At 33.2% G+C, this 24,639-nt stretch overlaps 1 protein-coding gene and 1 long non-coding RNA gene across 3 annotated transcripts; one reads left to right on the top strand and one right to left on the bottom strand.

The window, feature by feature from the left end:
• Positions 1-502: 502 nt before the first annotated feature.
• On the bottom strand, positions 503-4,759 carry LOC127714918 (uncharacterized). Its single transcript, XR_007988000.1, has 2 exons — positions 4,494-4,759; positions 503-1,139 (listed from the first exon to the last, which is right to left on the bottom strand). It is a non-coding gene; the product is annotated as an uncharacterized LOC127714918 (long non-coding RNA).
• A 2,718-nt stretch (positions 4,760-7,477) lies between these two features.
• LOC127714442 (heat shock 70 kDa protein 12A-like) lies at positions 7,478-20,937 on the top strand. Of its 2 annotated transcripts, none has more exons than XM_052220497.1 (7): positions 7,478-7,555; positions 8,886-9,026; positions 9,327-9,362; positions 13,544-13,860; positions 15,260-15,478; positions 16,480-16,615; positions 19,638-20,937. In XM_052220497.1, the coding sequence occupies exons 3-7, from the start codon at positions 9,344-9,346 to the stop codon at positions 20,741-20,743; spliced, it is 1,797 nt and encodes a 598-aa protein (XP_052076457.1). In that variant the 5' UTR covers positions 7,478-7,555; positions 8,886-9,026; positions 9,327-9,343; the 3' UTR covers positions 20,744-20,937. The 2 variants fall into 2 exon arrangements, with proteins under 2 accessions (XP_052076457.1, XP_052076458.1); XM_052220498.1 differs by having other exon boundaries at positions 13,491-13,860.
• The last annotated feature ends 3,702 nt before the right edge of the window (positions 20,938-24,639 follow it).

Genomic DNA, 24,639 nt, shown 5'->3' with positions numbered 1-24,639 from the left:
GTAATCGCAATAATTAAACTCGCAATTTAGTCCATTTGTCAAAAAATCGCAATAATAAATGCACGCAATAATTTCTGAATTTACAGTAGGTAAAAATGTTGTCAGTTAATAGTGAGACACAAGTTTTCCCAGACAATATATAATTCTCTTGGGTTGTTTTGTTTGGTTGCTGTCTCATTGAACAAAACTGTATTTTATTTCTCCTTTTATCCAGAAAATATAACTTTTGAAATAGAAACTGAATAGCATATGGATGGAAAACAAATGCCAAATGATGTAAAATAATTCAAGTGGCCATTTAGGTCAGGGGTTGGTGAGGTAAAAGATGAGGCAAAGGCATGCGCATTTACCACAACTGCCACTTGGTATTATGATTTCCAAAATTTCCAAATCTCATAGCTACCTTCTGTATTAAAGACAACTGCATATATTGCAGTTTGCATATCATGAATTGTGTTTGCAGCAAAATTCACTACAGACAGCAAAAAAAGCTCTATTAAAATTCATTTTTTGAAACATTTTTTATTTTTATTCCTAAAATGTCTATGAGATCAAATTTATAAAACATTTATTAGCATTGTAAATTTCAATATACTAGTAATTGTTGACATGTATACATCATGATGTACATGTACAATCATTAGCTGATTAGCTCTATATTTTCATTATTTTTATATCAATATTCTTCATCAGTGTTTTTTATAAGACTCAATAATCTGTATTCATCATTGGGACAGGTAGGTAAAGTAGGTCCTTTTGATCTTGGATTTTTTTTTTTATGGATTTTGACAGCACTAAAGCATATAGTTCCAAATTATAGTTGATCTTGGCTTTTTAAGTGGATTCTGACAACACTTTGCATATAGACACCAAGTGTAGATGATCTTGGGTTCTCTCATATGGATTCTGACAGTACTTTGATTATACATGTACCCGGTAGTTCTAAGTATTGTTGATCTTGGCTTCTAATGTTGTTCTTAAGTTTCTGCACTTTACATATAGTTCCCAATTGCAAGACAAGATGATACTGGCTTCTCGTGTAAGTTCTGTCAGTTCTTTGCCAATAGTTTCCAAGTAAAGTTGAACATTCCAGGATCTTTCACAACAAATCACTCCTTTCTCTTACATGTACTTGAAGCCTGAAATTAAACGTCAGAGTAATTCTGTCAGAAAATCAACCATGATTGACATTTAAAAGCATAATGTAGTTCATATTTTAAATAAATGGGGAATGTGTCCATGGGACACAGATGATGCCCCCACTTGCATATAAAGTTATAAAGGAGCATAACTAAAGAACGGTAAGAGTGACACTACCCAAAGTTTTACTTGATCTGAATTTTGTTGTAATAAGTAATGTGTATAAGTTTCATAACATTTGGATGAGGCAAACTAAAGTTAGAGAACAGAAACAAAAAATTCAGCAATTTTTTCATTTGTAAAGGGGCATAACTCTAGAACAGTAAAAGTGACACCACCAAAAAAAAATCAAACTTGATCTGTGTTTGTTGGTAATAAGCATTGTGTATAAGTTTCATAACATTTGGTTGAGGCAAACTGAAGTTAGAGAACGGACACCAATTTTGGGACATACGTACAGACAGACAAGGGTAAAACTTAATGCCCACTCCACTACGGCGTAAAGAAATGAAGAATTTGTGGCAACAATAATGAGCAAACAAAATAAAATTACATGCACAGCAAGTGTAAATAGTGATTTTTTTATTATATATATGTTGAATACAGACTTCTCAGGGCATGCTGTTTCGATGCCAGGGACAAGTTATTTCTATGCCTAAAAATTCTAAAATGCAGCTGAGCTACATTTGTACTCCTCGTCAACCAAATTATGCTGAGGTGTCTTGTAACCTGTTTGGAATATGGGATAAACAAATTTTGTGTTTAAAAATACTAAGCACAAAACAATAATGAATTTTTCAACTCAAATGTATGTGTTATTTGGTAAACAAGATAAGCCCTACGTGTATGTTTAAACCTGATACTTGACGTTATGAAATTTTTTATACAAAAGAGAGACGGGGGGGGGGGGGGGGGGGGGGTGTTTAATTGTTAACAAATTGTGATCAAGACAAATCCATCAATAAAATGTATTGCCTTGTACTGTAGTGGTTATAATTTACAAATCAGGCCATTTATATATTCTCAAGAAAACAAACGAAACAATCGAACCCCTTGAGCGGGTAGTCCTATAATATATGCCTTCGCATTATATATTCACTATTTAACGTTTTCATGCTGATATTTTCATTTTTTTTTTTGGAGGCACATTGACAATAAAAAAAAAAAGAAGAAAAATAGCAAAATCAGTAAAAAGAAAACAGAAATAGAAAATAATGCCCCCGAGTTCATATATTATAGGATTACTTGAGCGGGTGGACAGGGATAAGGGAACATGGGAATGAGGGATCAGGAAGCGAGAAAAGGGGGAATCATGTGCAGGTCCATTACCGTTAATTAGCCTGGTCGAAGTGAAAATAAAAGTAACCAATTTGGTAGAAGTAAATCTTATGAAGATTATAAATAGAAAAAAAACCTTAGATCTCGTGTGAGTCACTTTATTTTTAAACAATAAAAATAAACTTAATATATCTTTATTTTATTGTTATAGAACTATACTAACAAAAGCATGATTTAGATAAAAGGAAGAATACAAAAAGACTCAGGGTGGGAATGTAAAAGGGATGAACGTGAATTGGAGCGAACATGATTTTGGGTGAAAGGACAAGAATTCGAAAAGAGGGGGGGATGAATAATCTGGGAAATATATTTTGCAATTTTTTTGTCTGGGAGCAAGGGGGATGGAAGTAGAAGTTAGGGGAGAAAATTTTAGAGTAAAAGGGAAGAGAAATGGGAGTTGGGGATAGGGAGTGGTAATCATGAACCCCTGTCCGAGGGAAGTTATGGGGTACCCCATTTTACAGGTTGGGACCAAACCCTCTATATGGTTTTCAGGGGTGGATCCAGCCATTTATAAAAGGGGGGGGGGGTCCTAACCCAGGATAAAGGGGGGGTTCCAACTATATGTCCCCATTCAAATGCATTGATCATCAAAAAAAAGGGGGGGTTCCAACCCCCGGAACCCCCCCTGGATCTGCCACTGGTGTTTAAACCTGTATAGAGGAATAATCCTTCTATAGAGGGGAATTTTTGTTTAGACTGGATTTAAAGCAAAATAGGGCAGAATGGCATTTTCTACTTATTATGGCAGTAACCTGCTACATATGATGCACCAATTGATGTACTAAATTTCATTTCACATGCCCAGTTTACTGCTAAACTGACTGAATATACAATCTATTGTACACCATAATTGAAAGCTGTGATGATCAGGTAAATTCCACTCAGTTATGCCTCACTGAACAGAATTTCTATTGTTAGATTTAACATAAAATTTAAAGGTCAACTGCATGTCCCTTTTGTTGTTGATCAGGTGTTCAGATAGGTATACAATAGATCGCAAGTTCTGTCACTTTAGCAGAAAACTGGGCATCCCAGGCCATTTTTTGGTAAAGAAATACAGAATACAGTAAAGTGCAATAATTGATGCATATATAGTGCTATAGATTATAGCAAATATAACTAGAAAATGCCAATCTGCCCCATTTTGCTTTAAATCCAATCTACACAAAAATACCCCTCTTTTATCCCTCTATAGAAGGATTATTCCTCTCAGTATACAGGTATAAACACCATGTAGAGGGTTTGTTCCCAACCTGTTTTACTAGTCATTATAGACGCTAACGATAAATATTTAACTTCATTTGACCCTAAGGGAGCTACCATTTGATTTTTATGGGGGGGGGGGGGGGGGGCACTAGGATGAAATTTGAAAAAATAGGCAGGACAGGATTTTGGAGTATAAAAAAAAAGCAGAATGAGCAACACGGGTAAAAAAAAAAAGGCAGGATGACAATTTGTGTAAAAAAATTCAGGATAAACTAGTAAAAAAAAGGCAGGACCAAATAGAGTAAAAAAATAAAAAGGCAAGACAGAGATTACAACTAAAAAAAAAAAGCAGGACAACATTTTTCATCCTAGCCCCCCCCCCCCCCCCCCACCCATAAAAATCAAATGGTAGCTCCCTAACGTGGCTACGAATTAGATTTTACGAATGACGATATAAAATCAAGACTTATTTGACGCTAACGATAGCGCAGATTATCATGATCATGAGATGCTGAAAATGACCATCCCTAGCTCCTCTTTGACACGGATATTTTTTCAAAACAGGCTATACATGATCACAACTTGCCAGTTAACATGTTAAGGGTCAAGTAAACACATAAATAAGATACCAGCCATAACGATTATACATAGAATAGAAATTTAGCCCATGCAAGGTTTCAGCCGCAGTGATTTTCTACAGTATCGAGTATTTTGAGATAACCCCCCACTTTGTATTTTTCGTGATACTGATTACATTTGGCTGTCTAATATATTAAAATCTATGTTTTCTTATGTAATGACTCTACCTTCATCGTTGTCTATTCGCCACTATGTCTGTTATTCATGCACATGGTCGTATTTATCAGTGCAGTATGCTGCTCAGCAATGGCGACCCTGAAATTTCTGTTGTCCGATTATGGCGCCAGATTAGAGGGAAGCAACTCGCGCCAGACAAAATTACCGTATTTCAACAAAATAATCAAAATTTCGCTTTTTTATAACAAACAGTAAAATGTTCATCACATTTATATTCAGCTTTCGTCCATTGATATAATTACAAACATTATTTATTTAAAGATATTAATAAAAAAATCACAATAAAGTTATTAATGGAGTGCATTGAAATCAGACCTCATGGGGTAGAGGGGTTAAACAAAAGCTCGTAACTTTTTTAAAAGCCTGGTGACCCCCATTTTATTTTACCTTAAAATGCTCGAAAAGTTCATAGCTTTGACATATCCGTTTTTTAAAAAAATCTACCGGGGAAATTTTACGAAAAATCGATTTAACCAATATTTTTAGCCTTAAACTGAAATTAAAAAATGCCAAATTTAGACATAAATCTGAAAATAAAAAGATTTTTAAGTCTAAAACAACCAAGGGGAACATTTACATTTCAAATTTAATTGTTTTTTCACATAATAATTATACTGACATGGTTCTTAAAGTCTTTGAATTTGATGTAGTCGTTATTGTTGAAAGGGTGTAAAAGTTTGGAAATAGGGTCAAAATCGCACATTTCGCTTCCATTTGAGGGGAAAACGAGCCTGGTGACCCCCTTTTTTCTTTGCATTTTTGGATTCAGCATAAAAAAATCTACAAAATATGTGAAAATAAAAAAATTCTACCGGGGGTCCTTATTGGGGTGAGCCACCTTAATACTATATAGATCATATACTAGTAGTTCCACAAATTTGATTTGAATGCTCACTGAATCATCTGTGTTGAGGAGTACCTAAATTGCACACATACATTCTTGACTATACTCATCCGCAAAAATTATATTAATAATTTTTTGTCTTATTTCTCCAAAAAGAACAATTGACATTATATATTTGGTAAGAAATGAATGCATGTGCCGTATTTTAATTGCTAACTTTCAAAAAAGTAGTGGACGTCGCATGCAACGCTGCTAAGAATTTTACTTTTTTCACTATACTTCACCTGTTTTTGCAATCTAGAAAGATCATAAACGTGCATTTTTTAATATAAAAAGTAGCATCTAAATGTAATAAATTGAAATTTCAATATGTTTTGAAAATGTATAACTGCTTAATCATATGAAGATAGCTTAAAAGGAACCAAACAGAAATATGTTCTTGTCTGTATAGCCAGGTAAAAGAGATATTATAACCACATTATAAATCCATCCGTCGATTGCCGCCCGTCGTCCGTTTACTTTATCAAAAATCTTCTTCTACTGAGCCAAACCAAACTTAGCTACAATCATCCTTGGGGTATCAAGTTATTCGATGAACCAATTCAGTACCAATCAATATGGCCACCAATGCTCAAAAGAACATAGCGATAGAATGTCTTTTATCTTGAAAACCGTTGTATAGATAAAGCAAATCTGACAGGGTCAGACGCGTGTACAGAGGACGTGAAGATATATTTATTTTCCATTTTATTTTGATTAAAATTGTCATGCGACTCCTTATTGGAGTAATTGCCATAAAATGGCAAGTTATAACATTTTTTAATTTTTTTTTTTATTTCTAGATATAGCCGGGAAGATGTGGTATGAGTGCCAATGAGACAACTCTCCATCCAAGTTACAATTTATAAAAGTAAACCATTATAGGTCAAGGTACGGCCTTCAACACGGAGCATTGGCTCACACCGAACAGCAAGCTATAAAGGGCCCCAAAAAATTACTAGTGTAAAACCATTCAAACGGAAAAACCAACGGCCTAATCTATATAAAAACGAAAAACGAGAAACACGTATGAAATTATGTCTGGAAAGCTTAAATAGATAGAATGAAAAGATTTACAGGACAAGGTCTACAAATAAAATGACAGAAATCAGCACTCGACTCTCTACTGGAGTATTTGACATTGATAGACAATTTTAAGATATTTTAAGTTTTTTTTTTGCGAACTATAGTAGAAAGAGCGAAACTGTACATATGAACAAATAGTCAGCATAACATTGGCGGGTCCAAGGAGATCCCGGCGGTTGGAACCCCCCCTTTTTGTTTGACAACTAATGCTTTTGTATGGGGTCATATGGTTAGAACCCCCCTTTTTATATGACTTGCCTGGATTTCAACACCGAAACTGAGGTTTACTCTAACTCTCTTAATTGATTGCGATGCTTGCTTGATTCGCTTTTCAAAGGTAGTTGTTTCTATCACCAACAAAAAAAAATGAAAAAAAAATCTATCTCGAGGACCTGCAAAGGAAAGGCAATTTTATATATCAGATATCATGAAAATCTATTTACTATATTTCAGAAATATATCAATACATTTAGTTCCGGATGTATTTTAAATATTGGTACAAAATTGTCTTCAACATCAATTTGAAGTACATAATTCTAACCTGGTTTCATCAACTTTCCAAATATGACCCATTGAATTGGTCGAGTGAACTGACAAGTACAGGAGAGAAATGCATTGAATTTCACAATTAACTCTTTTTAATTTTTACCCTTCAAAATTCAATATTCATTCCACCTCTTTTGATTAAATGAAATTGTACAAGATCATGAAACAAATATGTTTGAAGTTAAACCAAAGCAGACAAATGTTGGACAGATGTCTAGAAGGTTTATAACTTAAGATAAGAAACCATTAATTCCCATTTGTCCATGTTCGCATGTATGTGATATAAGCATGCTAAAGTATCCCACCCAAATCATTTTTGGCTATATAGTTTCAGATTTTGATGGATACGAACATTCTATTTAAATATACGGGTGAATTACTATCCCAAAATTTTATCGTCGTTGGTATTGTAAATGTGCCATGATATAAACGGTTTAAATATATTATCGATCGTTTTATACTGCTTGGTGACGTGTCTTCTCAAAAGATGTGTATATACCTATCTACATACAAATTTACTTCCTCTTTTCTTACATTGTGAGTATATTTTTTATTCCAATATCGTTTATTTTTTTCTATGCTATCTTCAAGCTTATAGATAACAGCTGTAATTCACTTTTCGACAGATCAACTTTTGCAAAACAATATGTCCAATTTTCTTCGAAGTTGGTCGTAAATCGGATATTTGACATCATTATCAAATTATTTAATCTGAATTTTAAAATATGAATCTTTGAATGGATGTTCCTTTATCAAATACACTTTCCTTCTATTCTTTAAACCTAAACATACATATCCTGGCCTTTTCTTAACATCTTTGAAACAAATGTATTATTCAACCTGACCATGCTGACATGTTTAAGTTATGTCGAAAGTTCCAGTTACAAGAAAAGATTTTGGAAAACATGTGCAATGCTTATCAACTTTAGGAATACTAAGTGTGTTTGTAAGAAAATATAAACAAGTCTAAATTGAAAATAACGTTCAAACCTAAGATTGCGTTGGATAAAAACCGCAATTTTTATACGTGTGCATGCAAAACAAATTTCTTGATACAGGGGTCTAAATACAGCACAAACAACATTTTCCAAAAGACCAAAAAATTGAAAAAGTATGTTTTAACAAAACGCATTTGACTAACAGGTCGAACAACAAATGTTCTTAAACCCTGCTGACTGCCATTGGCGATTGCCAAATAAACGGATCACCGATGTAATAAATGGATCTTAATTATAAATTTGATACTAAACAGAAAACAATAAACTTGCGGAAAAGATGATATACCGCAAACAAAAGGTGCAAAGATTTTTGTACACCATATCCGGATTTCGACAATTAATGTCTCTTCAGTGATGTTAGGAATCGAAACGGTATTTGGAAAGCCATACAATTTACCTCAATTTAGGATAGACTCTTGAATTTTGAGGAGTCAAAATAGGATGAACGGATCATATAAACCCGAAGGCAAATATAATACAAGCCCAAACGAAAATATAGTAAGAAAATATACACATACATTTCAAATTAACAAATGCATGGCTTGCTACCGAAGAAAACATTTTTTTTAACTTTTTCAACAAGTAAACAAGCCTAAGAAGCGCGACCTTTCTATAATTTTGATAGAAGTAGATACTGGAAATATGGGTGCTTATCACTTAAAAGAGACGACAATACAGAGCCTTTTTACTTGAACGATAAAAACACAAACAGTAATCATATGCCATGCATGTTATAAGATAAGGAGATGTGGTGTGATTGTCAATCAGACACCTATCCACCAAAAGGACGTAGATGTTATATATATATTGGTTGTTGGAATTAATATGCCTATTGATCGAAATTTGTAATTCCGATCATTTCTTTTTAGACGCAAGATCATAGGTGATGATAGGGCAATGACACGACACGATATTAAAACAGAAAAGGATAGCAACTTTTAAAAATGGAATGTATCAAGGAGATACTTCATTGAACTAGATTTTGAAAAGAGGGACTGCAGTTTACAGGAGTGAGTTATTGTTCGTAAGGGGGTTTATAATTGTTTTAATGGGTGCAGTTATTGTCAAGATTGGTGCATAGGAGATGAAATATGTCTTCATTTTTCTTTGTGGTTGGAATGTTATGGATCTTCTGAATCTGCAACTCTTTTAACTAACATCTTTGTTACTTTTAAACTATAATTGATATCACAAAGAGTCCTTTTTAGATGCTGTTATCTTAAAAAAAGTTTCATTTTACCAATCGAGAATAAGATATTCTTTGTCAATTTGTTGAATATTTTGCTAACGTTTTAATCTCTTTATTTCAGGAAGTAGAAGAGGAAAAATGTCGAGATCATTAAATAGTAATTATAATGCCAATGATATCAACTTAGTTAAAAGTGAAAAACAAAACGAACATTTAAAGTGAAACACTTCAAGTGTTTAAACACTTAACAGATAAATCTTAATATGCATGCGATGCATTTAGTGACAATACTGTAAACCAACTTTTTTTCGAGTATACTTTATTTCGCATTTAGCTCTATAGTATCAAACCCACTTCGTACCGATTTATTTTAGCGATTTTATGTTCTTGATTTTAATAGTTCAATATATATAAGGAAAGATCCACGTTTTATATATTCGCGACAATATTTATTTGCGTAATTTTTCTACTCGCGAAAGTCGCGAAGATTAGTTGGTTTACAGCAATTTTTATTAATGCAGATGGTCAATGTCCTGACTTGGTACAGGCACACTATGTGTTGGTGTTAACCCAGTTTTACGTGCATGCGCACAAACCTAACTTTATATTAATTTCGACCGTATGTCGTAAATCTAAATCACACATAAAAAAACCTGCACATTGCAGCTACCAAAAGGGTGATCACTAACTTGATTGAGGAAATGAAATACGACATCTTAGTGTGAAAACAAGGTCAAAATGTCCTCGCAACTACAAAAGGCTATTCACAGCTATTGTTTAAATACTACAAATCAAGAAAACAAAACAGAAATCAGAAACAACACCCGTATATAACAAGCTTCATGAAGTCTAATTATAAAATCCAATTGAAATTGGTATTATTCAGATCATCATCATTTAAACTAAATAAGTTAGTATATCACGCATGCAGGTAAACTCGAGCCAATTCGTTTTGGAAGCCAATCAGATAAAGTTGACCTTAGGCGGCAACATGGCCCTTTTCAATACGTCCTTTTAAAAAAGAAGTTCTTTCATAATATAAGTTGCAAATGTAAGAACAATTCTGTATCATCATTTTCACATAGAACAAATGTTACAATAATTGTTCCTAACGGAATATAGAGTATAGACTATGTGTTCTAACATGAACATATATTATTTCATTGTTTATAACAAAGTTTAGGGAAACTTCTCTTAGGTAAAACTGGCACCTTTTGGTCATAGATCCTTGTTATTCAAATAGTTATACATCCTTAGCTGTCACATTTTTCTGGGTTTGAACGTTTCTGATGAAGTTTAATCCAGTAAAGCGCTTCGGGGGGCGCACCGACATTTATAACATTTTAATTTTCATAAACCACCAATACAGTAAAAGGTCTACAAATAATAGCCCAAATATTCTTAGTTCAATTTTGCCTTAGGGTGTTGCGTGTATCATTTGTTTAAGTACAATTCAATGATTTTTAAACTGAATATTAACAATTATGGAAAGAATATTTTGCATTTTAGATATGGCATAAGTAACACAAAACATAATGACTGTCGCAAAATGAGTTTACATAGAGCAATTATTTAAAAAAAAAATATTAACCTATGAAATATATGACTCGTCCAGTTAAAACCTTCGATACTGAATCGACTAGCATTATATTTTGGAACGCCAGTAATGGAGACCTAACTATTTGGCAGACGATTCATTCGTCTGTCGAGGACTGTAGTTTTCTTGCAATCTCCAGCGCTAGTCAAACAAGTATGGCGCCGATCTTATATGTTTCCGTAGATAACCTTATCACGTACACTCGAGACCGAAGGGCTTGGAGGCCATATATAACAAAACATGAAAGAGTTCCAAAACCAAAGAGACCATAAAAGAACAGCGATGACCGTTTCAGTGATTGAAATAACACTTTATAAATTGTGTTTGTCCGAAGCACTTTTCTGGATTTACCTATCTCAGGAACTCTCAAACCTAAAATTTGAAAACCAAGGTTTTATAGATGCAAACATTTTCTTATTGAGGTGTAACATAATTTTGAGAAAAGTTTGATAAGAGGATCTATAGTGATGAACATGTAAATCTTGCATGTACCGCAGAAGTTGATATTTGCTGGATGGTACCTTTGAAGATTGACAGTCCACTGATGGTGGTATTGAAGAAAAAGAAGACATTCAAACGTAGCAATACCCTTTCAGTACGGATAGAGTATATGAATTTATAGGAACTGAAATAGTAGTGGTCCTCGGATGATAGTATTCTCATTACAATCATAACAAATCTCCTTATTTTTCTATTTGGAACGGGAAAAGGGGTAAATAAATATTTAGTATTACTGTCAATGGGAAGATTGTCGTATTGGTATGATCATAGATACAGCTTTACAACAGTTCTAACAAATCCCGCACTTTAAACTGGTCGCTCGAGTTTTTATTTGTTTCAATGGAAGTGCCACGTTTCTTTGATTAAACGTTTTTTACAGTGCATATGCAAAAGGATTTTGCCTTTCAAAATAACAATTTGATCAAATGTTTTACAAAGTTAGAGTCTGAAGTCATATCTACAATATCACCCATTAGTGTCTGAATGAGGGGTCCTTCAATTCTGTATTCTTCATATTTAAGCATCCCATTATGCTCTATTTTTTATTTTTCGACCTGTTTTTCTCTATTCTTTATTTGTTTTGGTCCATTTTTCTGTAGTATTGGCCCATTATTTTCTATTCTGTGAACCCCATCCAGACCCTCGCTTATCTTATAAATCAATTTTCACACTAAATATTAGTTTAATAACCAAGGAAACAATGATTTGAACAAATTACTTATTTACTGTCATTATGAAGAAGTTTATATATCAAAGTCATACTTTTTACACTAGTATTAAAATAAGATGTGGTATGGTTGCAAATGAGATAGCTATTCACCAGAGTTCAAATGACGTCTATGTAAGCAACTGTACGACCTTCCTTCAAGAATGATCAAAACCCCATAACGTTTAGCCAGCTATAAAGGGTTCAAATATGACAAATGTGAAACAATTCAAATGAGAAAAATCAAAGGACTGATTTATGTCAAAACAATTAACGACAGCAATAACGACAGCCACTGAATCACATGCTACTGACTTGGGACGGGCAAATAAAGAATGTTGCGGGGTTAAACATATTTGTGAGAACTAAAAAAAGTCAGTTGGAAACAGAGTTACTCAACAGATTGATAGGAAGTACAAAAATAACTAACATTAAAACAAAAGATACACAATACCGATCTAAGAGTACTCGCAGTTACTGTAGCTAGTGCAAAGCCAATTACAATTTATTAATAAATCATGGTCTCGTCTCTCAGACTAAACCAGTGTTCCTTGTACTTAAGTGGTCAAAATTACACATATCTTTCGTCAAAAGGTCCATTACTTGAAATGGAAGGAAAGAATATTTTTATTACACGTCACTTGCTTATATACTAACAAACTTTTGCATCCAGTGGCCTAAAGCTTTTCACAAGTTGATTAGTTTGTAGATATATTTTCTCTCATTTTCACTATTTTGTTTTGCTTATATATTTGTCTTTTCTTTATTTTATTTCTCGTAAGGTTCAAACTGCCCAGGCAAGGTTAAACCATGATATAACTGTACCCTTGCATGGCATTTACTCAACTTATACATTAAATGCATGCTTGTTTTAAATTACATCGTAAGACTACATTGATGAAGGTTAAACTACATCAGCTACGAATGAAAATAACACGTTATAAGTTTCATTCGTCCAAAGCGCCTTTCTGGATATACCTTCATAAGGAACGCTCAAAGCCGACTGTTCGGAAGCAAATGATAAATAAGAACCGAAACATTTGAAGAGCTATATGATAAAAAAAGACTTGAAAATAATAGCCAAATCAAAGTCATTCGAAGAAAACTATACAAAACGAATTGGTTGACCGATTAGATATGTCTAGGATTCCCACTGAACTAGGAACATGTTTGCGAGGTATGAGATCTTGAGACACCAGAATTGTCGTCTAATCTGAAAAATTATTGACTTTGTTATATTCCCAGTCGTATTATTTTACTGGTCTGGATGCGCATGACGGTTGATGCACAGCAAGAAACCATAACCCTGTAATGACGTCCAGTTCCACTCCATTTTGATTCGATGTGATTACCCCAGATTTGTTCTCATGACAATTTAATTCCAAATAGATTTACGAATATTTAACATCGGTAAACTACTGTTGCCTTTAATAAGATATCATGTTTAGAGCTATCCCTTGTTTAATATGTATCCTTTGTAGAAATTTTGGACATGAACGGACCAGACAACGAGGATTATTATTCTATTTTACAGCATCAAAAAGTAAATCAACAGAAAAAAGTGATTTCAAGTTGGTTGCAGCTATCGATTTTGGAACAACATTTTCAGGGTATGCATTTTCATCAAAAGATGACTACAAGAGCAATCCTCTTCTAGTGTATGCTATGGTGTGGCCAAATGAAGTCTACCAAGCATCGAAAACATCGACCACTATTTTGTTAGATGCAGACAAAAAGTTTCATTCTTTTGGATTTCAAGCTGAGACAGATTATGCGAGTCTTGCACAGGATGACAAACACAGTGACTGGTATTACTTTCGTAGATTTAAAATGGTCCTCTACGAGAACGTGGTAAGTATAGTCGAGTCTTTTTGAAGAAATATTAATTGCGAAAACAACTTTTCGAGGCGTTTCAACGTTTGTCTGATTATAGAGTGTTTTTTTTTGTTGCAAAAATGAATAAGAATCTTACATAGAGATTGTACTTATCTATAAATTATGCCATATCATACATTTAACAAATCAACATGCTATAATTTGCACCTCTTACTGTATATTAATTAAGAAATCGAATTTTCGAGCAGTTTTAACTTTTTGTCTGATTATAGATGTTTTTATGCAACAATAGATAAGAATCTTTCAAAAAGATTGTACTTATGCCATTTCATACATTTAACAAATCGACATGCCGAAATTTGCACATTCTCACTGTATCATTATTTTTAAAGAACGCAAAACTGTGACGTTTGAACAACCAAATGCTTATTTGGCTTCTTGATGAGTGAAACTTTAATTAAGATAAATAATTGTTAAGTCGATTAAGACAAATCAAGGTAACAAACAAAAACCGCGGAAATTGCATAAACTCCAAAAAGCGCGAAAGGTAGTGCGTCGACAGGGTATGTGTCTCCTGCTAGGCATGCATCATCGCTATGCAAATCTACACTCCGTCAAAATGTTACAATCGAGAGTTAAACACAGCCAGTAAAATACCAGATAAGACGACATTTCTGGTAACTAAAGTTCAAAGACTTCGAAAACATATCGCTACAGTGAGTTAAGACACAGACATATGGTGTCGGTCAACTCATTGTGATGCAACTCATGCAATGTCGATTTCAGTCTTTCTTTCTCATAACTCTGGTGAAATATTTTTTGTGAAAGGGAAACAATCATGCTAATGAAGTCCGTAGAGTGTAAACATGCACTAGCGTAAAGTATAAATTGAGGTATGTAAATGCAATACGATGGACAGATTACTACTGAAAAATGGAACGTTGAAATCATCACGTTTGTTGTAGTTTCTAGATTGAAGCCGTCCATTTGTGTCAATATCGAAGATAAGATCAAGAATAAAGCATACCTTTTCGTTTCGGTAGTATCCTTAATCTCAAATTCACTTTGATATACAAGGTACAAGCACTCACTGAAATTTCATAAAGCTTCCAAATTGCTAGTCAACAATTGTTTATTTCATAAAAAAGTTTCAAACTGTATGAAATCTGACTGTCATACGTATATCGTATGAAAAATATCCTATACTCTGGTCCGTTTGTCAATAGTCAATTACGCCCGTGGTTCATAACATACGTTTAAATACCCTTAACACTGAAGATACTATTCATTTGTTTTGAACTTGCAAAAAATGTTAGATGAGTGTTACTGGTATTTGGACAGGACAGCACCTTACTTCATATTAATTTTGGCATATATTCTTATTAAGTATTAACAAATTGTGTCCTTGTTTCAGAATATTGATATGGATATGATGTTAAAAGATGAAACCGGCAAAGAAATGCTAGCATTGGACGTGTTTTCTGCTGCTATTAGATATCTAAAAACAAATTTGTTAGACATGTGTAAAAGACAACACTATTTATTCAATGGAGATCAAATAAGATGGATTTTAACTGTTCCAGCATTATGGAATGATCGAGCTAAACTGTTTATGAGACAGGCAGCTAACCAGGTAAGACTCTGTTATTTCGAAAATTGTCGTTAACATTTCATGTTATACTATAACGTTTATTGAGTTGACCTACACGACAGGTACTGCTATATTTAACACAGCTTCTTAAATTTGAAATAGATAAGTAGATAAATTTAAAACTAAATTCTATAAAAAAAATTCAAACCAGTCTATATTTGATTATCCTTCTGACCATCTGATGAATCATCAAATATTGTAACGTAACTCAAGAAAAATATAGATATTCTTTGTCCGCCGTTTTCAAATTAAATGATTATATTGAACATGTTGAATTTGTTATGCAATCCACCCGAACTATTTGCCCTAATCATACGTAACTTTTTCCAAGTTATCTGATATACATTCTCATGTGCCTGTTTGTCAGATTTCCTTGCTAGATATAGAAAACCAAAAAAAGAGTAATCACGGTTAAACAAACCCAGAAACGATTTGAATTCAAACTTACTACCGAATAATTAATACTTGTCATATCGATTGAATAACTTTAAGAATAGGTACAAACAATAAACTACACATAACATTTTATTTTCCACCTCCAAAGGACAGAGTAATTTTTATGAATAATTCGATTATAATTTACGTAAAACATACGATTTATAACGTATATCATTATCAGAAGTCATCTCTAGTCTTAAGTTTGTATGGAGATTTTTGTTTTTTAATGGGGAAACTCTATGGTAAACTTTTAACGAAGTATATACTTCATAACAAAAGTCATAATAGAGAGGTGAAAGATATCAAGTGGACATTCAAACTCATATTTCGAAAACAAACTGACAAAGCCATTGCAGAAAAAGAAAAATGCCAAAAGACAAACAACTTTACACAACACACAACATAGAAAACTAAAGACTGAGCAACTCGGACCCCACCAAAATCCCGAGGATGATCTAAAGTGCTCCGGAATGGTAATCAGATCCTGCTCCACATGCTCCACATGTCGTTATCCCCTAAGATCATCATTGATTGATATGTTACAGGCAGGAATATCACAAGGTCAACTAGAGGTTGCACTTGAACCTGAGGCAGCATCTCTTTACTGTATTGAATGGATGAAAAGAGAAACCTCATTTGACTTAGAAAAGGGAGAAAAAGTACTTGTCCTTGACGCTGGAGGTAAATTAACTAAGTGGATGATGATTAAAGTCTGATTAAAATTTTGAAGTTAAAACATTTGCTACAGTGTCAAACTTAAGATGTTTACAATAATCACTTATAAAGTCATAAAGCTTCGCTGTATCATCAAAGCCAACACCAAGGACTGATTTTAACGGTTAAATTATTTGCAATAATATCTAGATATACTCTCTCGGGAAAATATATAATAGATATTGAGTATATTTTTTAATTCTTAGGCGCCATCATTCTTGACTGAAAATGTCAACAAAAAACCCGTCTCACCAAATAGTATGTCTTCTGTTCTTCCAGAGCACCTGAGATCACACCGGGTTCTTTTTATGGGGTTCGTGTTGTTCAATCATTAGTTTTCTATGTTGTGTTTTGCATACTGTTGTTTGTCTTTTGGTCTAATTTTTTGCCATGGCATGATTTGATAGATGCTTTTTGTGCTTCTTTGTTAAATATTTGTTTGTTTTGAGATTGTGACACAGTGATGACTGCTGTACCCATATTTTGACAATGTTACCTATTATGTCTGTTTCGTTCACGCATCGTTGTAAATATAATGGAATTTGATGCGACTGTCATACAAGTGAGAGGTTTAGCGCTATAAAACCAGGTTCAATCCACCATTTTCTACATTTGAAAATGCCTGTACCAAGTCAGGAATATGACAGTTGTTGTCCATTCGTTTGATGTGTTTTATCATTTGATTTTGCCATTTGATTAGGGACTTTCCGTTTTGAATTTTCCTCGGAATTCAGTATTTTTGTGATTTTACTTTTTATTGTTAGTTAATTTTCTACTTGTCAGTTTGAATGTCCCTTTGGTATCTTTTATGAGTTAATGTAGATACCTTTACATCTTTTCCTAGACCGAACAAATACCATTATTTATATCTGGACTAACGCCTATTGAAAAGTAAATTAACGAAAATACCCAACTCCAAGGAAAATTCAAAACGGAAAGTCCCTTATCAAATGGCAAAATCAAAAGCTGAAACACATCAATCGAATAGAAAACAACTGTCACATTCCTGATTTGGTACAGGCATGTAGAAAATGGTGGATTAAACCTGGTTTCATAACTAGCTATACCTCTCACTTGTATGACAGTCGTATAGAATTCCATTATTTTGACAACAATGTGTGAGCAAAACAAACAGACATAATAGGTAAAAATGTCAAAAATTGGGGAATAGCAGTCAACATTGTATTATAATCTTAATCACTATGAAAATAAACAATTATGTCAACAAAGAAAAACAAAGTGGCACAAGGACACTCTATAGACAAAGCACATTAGCAAAAATGAAAGACAAGAATACAGAAATGACCATAGCACAATAACACATTGATTGAAAACAGATCGATCTCGATTTTACACGATTGATACGAAACCTTACGGTAATTGTGATAGTTATGGATAATCCTTTAGATGAGAAGCGACATATTCCTCTTGTGTATCAGAATTATACGTTGTAAACATTTACACTGGCTTTATTACAGCGAAGGAGATGGCGCTGTCAATTTATTGACGGTTTCAGAGAGCAGAATTGAAGCTCTTAACACTTTAGGTGCACACAACAGTCTTCTGAATCTATCAAAGTTTTCAACAAACATGTGTTTGAATATTGTTGTATCTAGGAAAATCAAATCATCTTGTGTTATTTATTACTTACTTCTTTATAATGATGTTGTCTGAAAGTTATCAAACCTTTTAGTTGTAAAATTTGTCTTTGGTCGTGCTGATTTTAGATAATTGTCTGAACCCACAGCCGGACACCCCAAACAACCTTGTACAAAAATGTTAGTTTTGGCTTGAACGTTGTTGTCGGAGTCCTTGAAGTTCCAGTTTAAAAATTATGTTCAGATGCATCCATTCTCTCTTGATTTATAGTCGTCTTTGATAAATCGTGCTGCTGGTCGTGGTTACTATTCCTGTTGATTGATAAACTACAGTGTATGGCTCCAGACCTGTGCGCCGTACTCTAAAGTAAATCATACAAGCAAAGTACTGTTGTTTTCCTGCTTTCCAAGGGCAGTGATTAAGGCTTTTTCTCGTGAGCCGAATTTGCAGTTTTTCTTTTTTGCAATGTTGGATTTTGAGCCGAATTTGCAGTTTTTTTTTTGCAATGTTGGATTTATGGGTTGTCAATCGAAGATCTTCTGATATTTGCAGACCTCTTTATGGACTGTTATGAACTTTTAGAACGTGTCTTTTAAGGCTTTAAAATTTCCAGCATCTTATATGCACAGTATCTATACTAGTACTTGTTGTTCAATAATTTGTGATGTAAAGTATATACATATTTGTTGTTCAATAATTTGTGTAAAGAATAATAGCTTCCATGTATTAGGAATATCTTTTTAAGCTATGGTACTTTGGTTTGTACTGAATGAATAAAAACTAGTACGTGATAGTCCATGTCATGTGGTCATGTGCTGAAACAGCTAGTATCTCCTGAATTTCCTGCAACTCATCACAACAAATTTGTCAAGGGAGTGACCATTTGACCTGGCAAAATGAAAATACTAATGTGTGTAAATAGGGTTACTGCTTAGATATATGGTGAAATAGTATTTGGTAGTTACTGTATTAGTGCTTCTTGGTGACAAAGCGCAGCAAACGAGCTTAACGGATTATATTATGTGAAACTGCTGGTATTTTACAATATTGTTAGCTGAAAGATATTTTTGTTCAACTACGTTACAGGCGTTGGAATATGCCTGGTTCTCATCTGGTATGTTTGATTGTGTTTTGCTTACTTCCAAAATCTTACTAACATTCTTCTTAAATGGGACGTAAATATGATGAGAGGGGTCCTTAGAGTATACAATCGCGTTCGGTGAGAAGTGGGGCCTGGTCACAATGTTAACTTTAATAATAGGTCATGGTCTACAAAAATCTGACCTTCTGCGAGTTTTATATAGTCGTGACGAAAAAATTAGTCAACACAGTTATTTTTAAACATGTATCATTTAAAAGAATCAATCTCAACCAAGTTTTTACTTTTCAGGAGGTACAGTTGATATTGCCATCCATCAGATCAAAGAAAATGGTCGGATACAGGAACTTCACAGGGCAAACGGAGGTGACTGGGGTGGTACTAAGGTAGACCAAGAATTCAAACAACTCCTGATTGATATTGTTGGAAATCAGGTTTTTGAAGAATTCAAGTTAAAATATCATAATGATTACATGGATTTGTTTAGAGATTTTGAAGTAGCTAAACGCAGGGATTTTTCTGTTGCAGCCACTGGAAAGGTGCCAATTCGTCTTCCAGGTACAGTTAATGAGCTCTGTAAGGAAATAAACAATAAAGGTATAAATGAGATAGTTTCTATTAACAATACATTTATAAACCATATAGAACTGAAGCGGGATAAACTGTTAATTGATATTTCTATATTTAAAAAACTGTTTGAAAAGACCATAAATGAGATAAAAAGACATTTACAAGAACTGTACAAGAAAAGCGATATCAAAGGGATAAGAACTATATTCATGGTCGGCGGTTTCTCATGTTGTCATCTGCTATACGACTGTATCCAAAAGGAGTTTCCATCTGTGCGCGTTAAAGTTCCAATCGATCCAGTTTTAGCCGTAATTAAGGGTTCAGTGATATATGGACAAAGACCGGAAATATTTTCATCAAGAATAAGTGTCTACACTTACGGTATAGAGACTACCGAACCATTTGATAGAAAAGAACATCCTGCTAGCAAGAAAATGTCAGAAGCCATTGATGGAAAATATCATTGTGATAAAATCTTTTGTATTCATGTAAAAGAAGGTGAGACTGTAACTCTAGGAAGCTCGGTACGTAAAACATATAAAACCATTGACCCAAATCAAACTGGCATGGACTTTAAATTATATGCCACGAAGAAGAACAATCCGAAGTTTACAGATGAGCCTGGATCTTTCTACGTCGGGAAGTTGAAAGTAGATCTATCTAGAATTATACCGGGAAAGAATAAAGCAAGAGAGGTTGAAGTTGAACTTATCTATGGCGGTACCGAATTAGAAGCAGTTGCAAGAGACACAAAAGCTGGGAGGGAATTCAGAGGAAATTTTGTTCTTGGGTCAAGAACACGAAAAGTTTCTCATAAAAAGGAATAAAAAAACTTTATTTTTATTGCATTACTCAACTGACGTTCAGATAGCTTAAAAGACGTTAAATCTTCTTGCCAATATGATGATATTAATCTATACATACATGTATATGTAATAGTTTCATTAATATATGTTCAAGATATCATTAATATCGAGTAATACAATGAAAATATTGACTAGTAAAGACATCTTGTAACTGAGTTGGTTAGAACATTTGTTATTTCTACTAGTTTTTTGCGCTAATTAAGTTAATGAAGCGACGCTATGATAATGTACAAATGGTATTTTCTAGATGTGTTCTGTCAGTTATTGGTAATTCAAGATTTGAAATACAAAAACAATGAAAAGTACAAAAATCTAAGTCTCTGTCTCCACCTGGATTTGACACCTCGTATTTGCCTACTTTAAGTGTCATTGTTAATCTTATGCTGAGTAAGCTACTAGTAATATAAGTGGCAGTTGAACACAAAACAACATTAATATTTCAATTTCTCAATAATGATTTTTTTTCTGAGTAGTGGCATCATTGTTAACATTCCAAGTTAATTCGATGATCAACATTTTTTTTAAGTATCAAAACTTTCATTAGATTTGTCCTTCCATTTATTGTGGCTTTATTTTGTCATTCAATATCACTGCTATTGTTGAATGGGTGTATTTTATTGTTTCTGTGCCGTTAAGTTTGTTGATGTATTGACATGTACTCTACACCACCTTTTTTATAATTTTAACACGTAAAAAAATCTCACCAAGGATACCAGGCTTATAATTTTGTACGCCAGACGCGTGTTTTGTCAACATAAAACTCGTCAGTGAAGCTCAAATTAAAACAGTTAAAAGGCCATATAAAAAACGAAGAAGAAGAGCATTAAAAGCCGAAAAAGTTGTGCCAAACAAGACTAAGACAATCTATACCTGGGGTAGAAAAAAATGTTTATAAACAGTAAATTTAATGAAAAAATGGACATATCAATGATATTTCATGCCAACGCAACGTCCTGAACGTCCTTAAAAACTACCTTCGTCAAGCACAATGTCCATCACGGAAGCTACTCTTTTAATACTTTGTATACATAAAAGATCTTGAGGTCGATATGTCGTCTTAAATGACAGTTTAATACACAAGAGTGTGGCATCATCATTACAGAAATTTTATGTAAAAAGTAAAATAACAAAAATACCGAACTCCAAGGAAAATTCAAAACGGAAAGCCCCTAATCAAATGGCAAAATCAAAAGCTCAAACACATTAAACATGTAAGCCATTATCAGTTAGTGAATGGCTATGAAGTGAGATGAAAAATTGTCTTACAAAAGTTTGAAGACATTTTATTCAAGATATATAAGACTGCAAATTAGTAGTCCATTTATACATCAATTTCTTTTATTTTAATTCAACAAAAAGTATATTGACACAGCGTAAAATGTACGAGATAATTCAGGATGTTACAAACATTATCCATGAGGTTTATAAAAAACCCTAATATTTCATGGAAATATGTTTTAAAGTATTATGAACTTTACGATATGCTGATTTGATAAATAAAGTTTTAAATGTTTAATTTTCTAAAGACAACATTCACCTTTTTAACAAACTTAAGTATCACTTTGGTTATATACATTTCGGTCTCAGTTATTGACTTGCATTAAATGTATAGATATAGCTTTCATTATCTATTCACATTTCCAGTTGGTCTTATTGCTAGAGACACATAGAGATGCAACACAGCGTATCCATAAGACTTAATCTTCTCAAACAAGTCGAGAAGAAACGCAAAAGTAAGGTACAAAAATATATAATCTCATGCACGAATGATGTAATACCTGTTTTTGTTCATTGGCTTATCTATGCAAATACAAATTGGTTGAATTAGCTTTATAAGTGTCAGAAGAAATATGCTAAAGAGATACTCAGGGGATTAAAATAAGGAAGCACACTGTAAAAGGATGATGATTTATATGTTTCCCGTAAGACATTTGAAATATAGGAGCCCTTTATAGCCCAAAAACTTCAAATCAGTTTATGCAAGGAAATATTGATATTAAGTACTACGTGATAAACTTGCAAATAATTAATTCCAAGTAGGCAACCACCACCGTCTGAACTTTAAATTTAAATCTTCAAGATAACTAGGTAAACTTGGTATTATAGCAAGAAGCCATATTTCTAACCGAAAGTAGCTCAGACTGAAAAAAACAAGAAACCATATATAAGCATAGAAAAAGGTACCGAAACTAGCCATTAAATACAAAGTCTTGGGTAAACCTGAAACGGCAAGATAATCTAATTTGGTATAGAACTTAAACAGGGAAGACTGATCATACGTTTACACAAACAATGATTTGATAAAGATGCCCTATACAAAAAGAAAATGACTAAGTTTTAGATCTGATAGGAAAGCCCGATCCGACATACTGTAAATTCAGAAATTATTGCGAGGTTTTTATTTATGCGAAAAATGAGACTAAGTGACTATCGCAATAATAAAAACTCGCTTTCAGATATCTGTTATATATACCTGTATGAAGATTTTCCTGATATCGCAATAATTAATCTCGCATTTCTGTCCATTCTTGAAAAATAGCAATAATAAATGCAAGCAATAATTTCTGAATTTACAGTAAACAAACTATAATTGTATTATACATTACAGTGTAGTTCAAATACAACACAAAATGTCGAGGCGAAATAAGACGGCGTCAAATGTGTCAAATAATCAAATAACAAAGACTCATGGGACTAAAAACTAAACAACAAAAACCTACACAGGATCCCAAACTTTTTGAATGTCAGAGATGTAAACAACATGTCTGCATAAAAGGTTAAATAAAGCAAAAGTAGAATATGACAGTTAATCAGACACACTTTGGCAGACATTTTGAACAGCAGCTGCGATGAGCACAAAATAAGAAGGATCATGAAAAACAAAATTGCAAAACAAATGATTAAGTACAAAGGCGCCAAGGAAGAAGTAGTATCTACAGTGATCGACGAAACCCAAATGAAAGACAAACTTTGGATACAACCTGATATTTTTGTATAAAAGAAAACAAGTCGGAGGTAAAACAGAAAAGAGCTGACTATGATGTTGAATATGTCTCATAAGTCTTTATCGACTTTAAAACTCTTTAAGGCTCTTGAAATTATCAAAATAAATGCAAAACTACAAAAACCGTCAGAACAGCTTCAGTTTAAGGTCTTTCCATTACTATTTAGATAAAAGACAATGTTTTACCCAAAATACAGTTTCCTAGATCATGTCTTCTGCAAAGAGGTGGATGTGAGTTTTTTAAATATCGTTCAGTTAAGACATTGGTTCATATTTAGTTTTGACAAAAAATAATTAAGTGTAAAATTGTCATGTCAATTTCAACACATGTATAATGTCATTGCTACATTGCAACTGAACGTTCCGTTCTAATGTGTTGTAATGTGTTGTCTAGAATATATCTCCTTGTTTATTTATAAATAAAGTTCACATAATTGTAAAAATATTAAAGAATTTAATAATTTTGGAGTAATTTCATGGGTCAGATGATAGCCTTTATCGCACCTTCTATTTTGCAACATTGATTAACCATGCCTTTCAACACCCATGTGTTTATAGCTGAATAACAATTTGCTTTTTATGGATGTATGTAAAATTGCTGAAAAATCTGATAAGTATATTATTTAGATTCTTTGACATTCAATATTCTATTAGGTTTATTCAACTTTCAAGTTTCGATCCTGTAAGTAAATTAAATACAGAGAATTTTGACCATACCTGTCCAGTGTAACACCATACATATATAGTCAAAGAGTCTATTTATAAATACGTATAAAACAATAAACTAAGTTCAAGTGAACAAATACAAAAGTTACGTTTTCGTAAACAATATAGAGTGAAACTAATACCCAGT

This window comes from Mytilus californianus, unplaced genomic scaffold (genome assembly GCF_021869535.1).
Source record: "Mytilus californianus isolate M0D057914Y unplaced genomic scaffold, xbMytCali1.0.p SCAF_9, whole genome shotgun sequence".
Classification (NCBI taxonomy): domain Eukaryota; kingdom Metazoa; phylum Mollusca; class Bivalvia; order Mytilida; family Mytilidae; genus Mytilus; species Mytilus californianus.
This window is presented reverse-complemented; position numbering and strand designations above follow the sequence as displayed.

Coding starts and splice junctions, on each gene's coding strand:
- LOC127714442 (XM_052220497.1), top strand. Junction 13,861..15,259: donor TGGTCCTCTACGAGAACGTG/GTAAGTATAGTC, acceptor TCCTTGTTTCAG/AATATTGATATGGATATGAT. Junction 15,479..16,479: donor TGAGACAGGCAGCTAACCAG/GTAAGACTCTGT, acceptor GATATGTTACAG/GCAGGAATATCACAAGGTCA.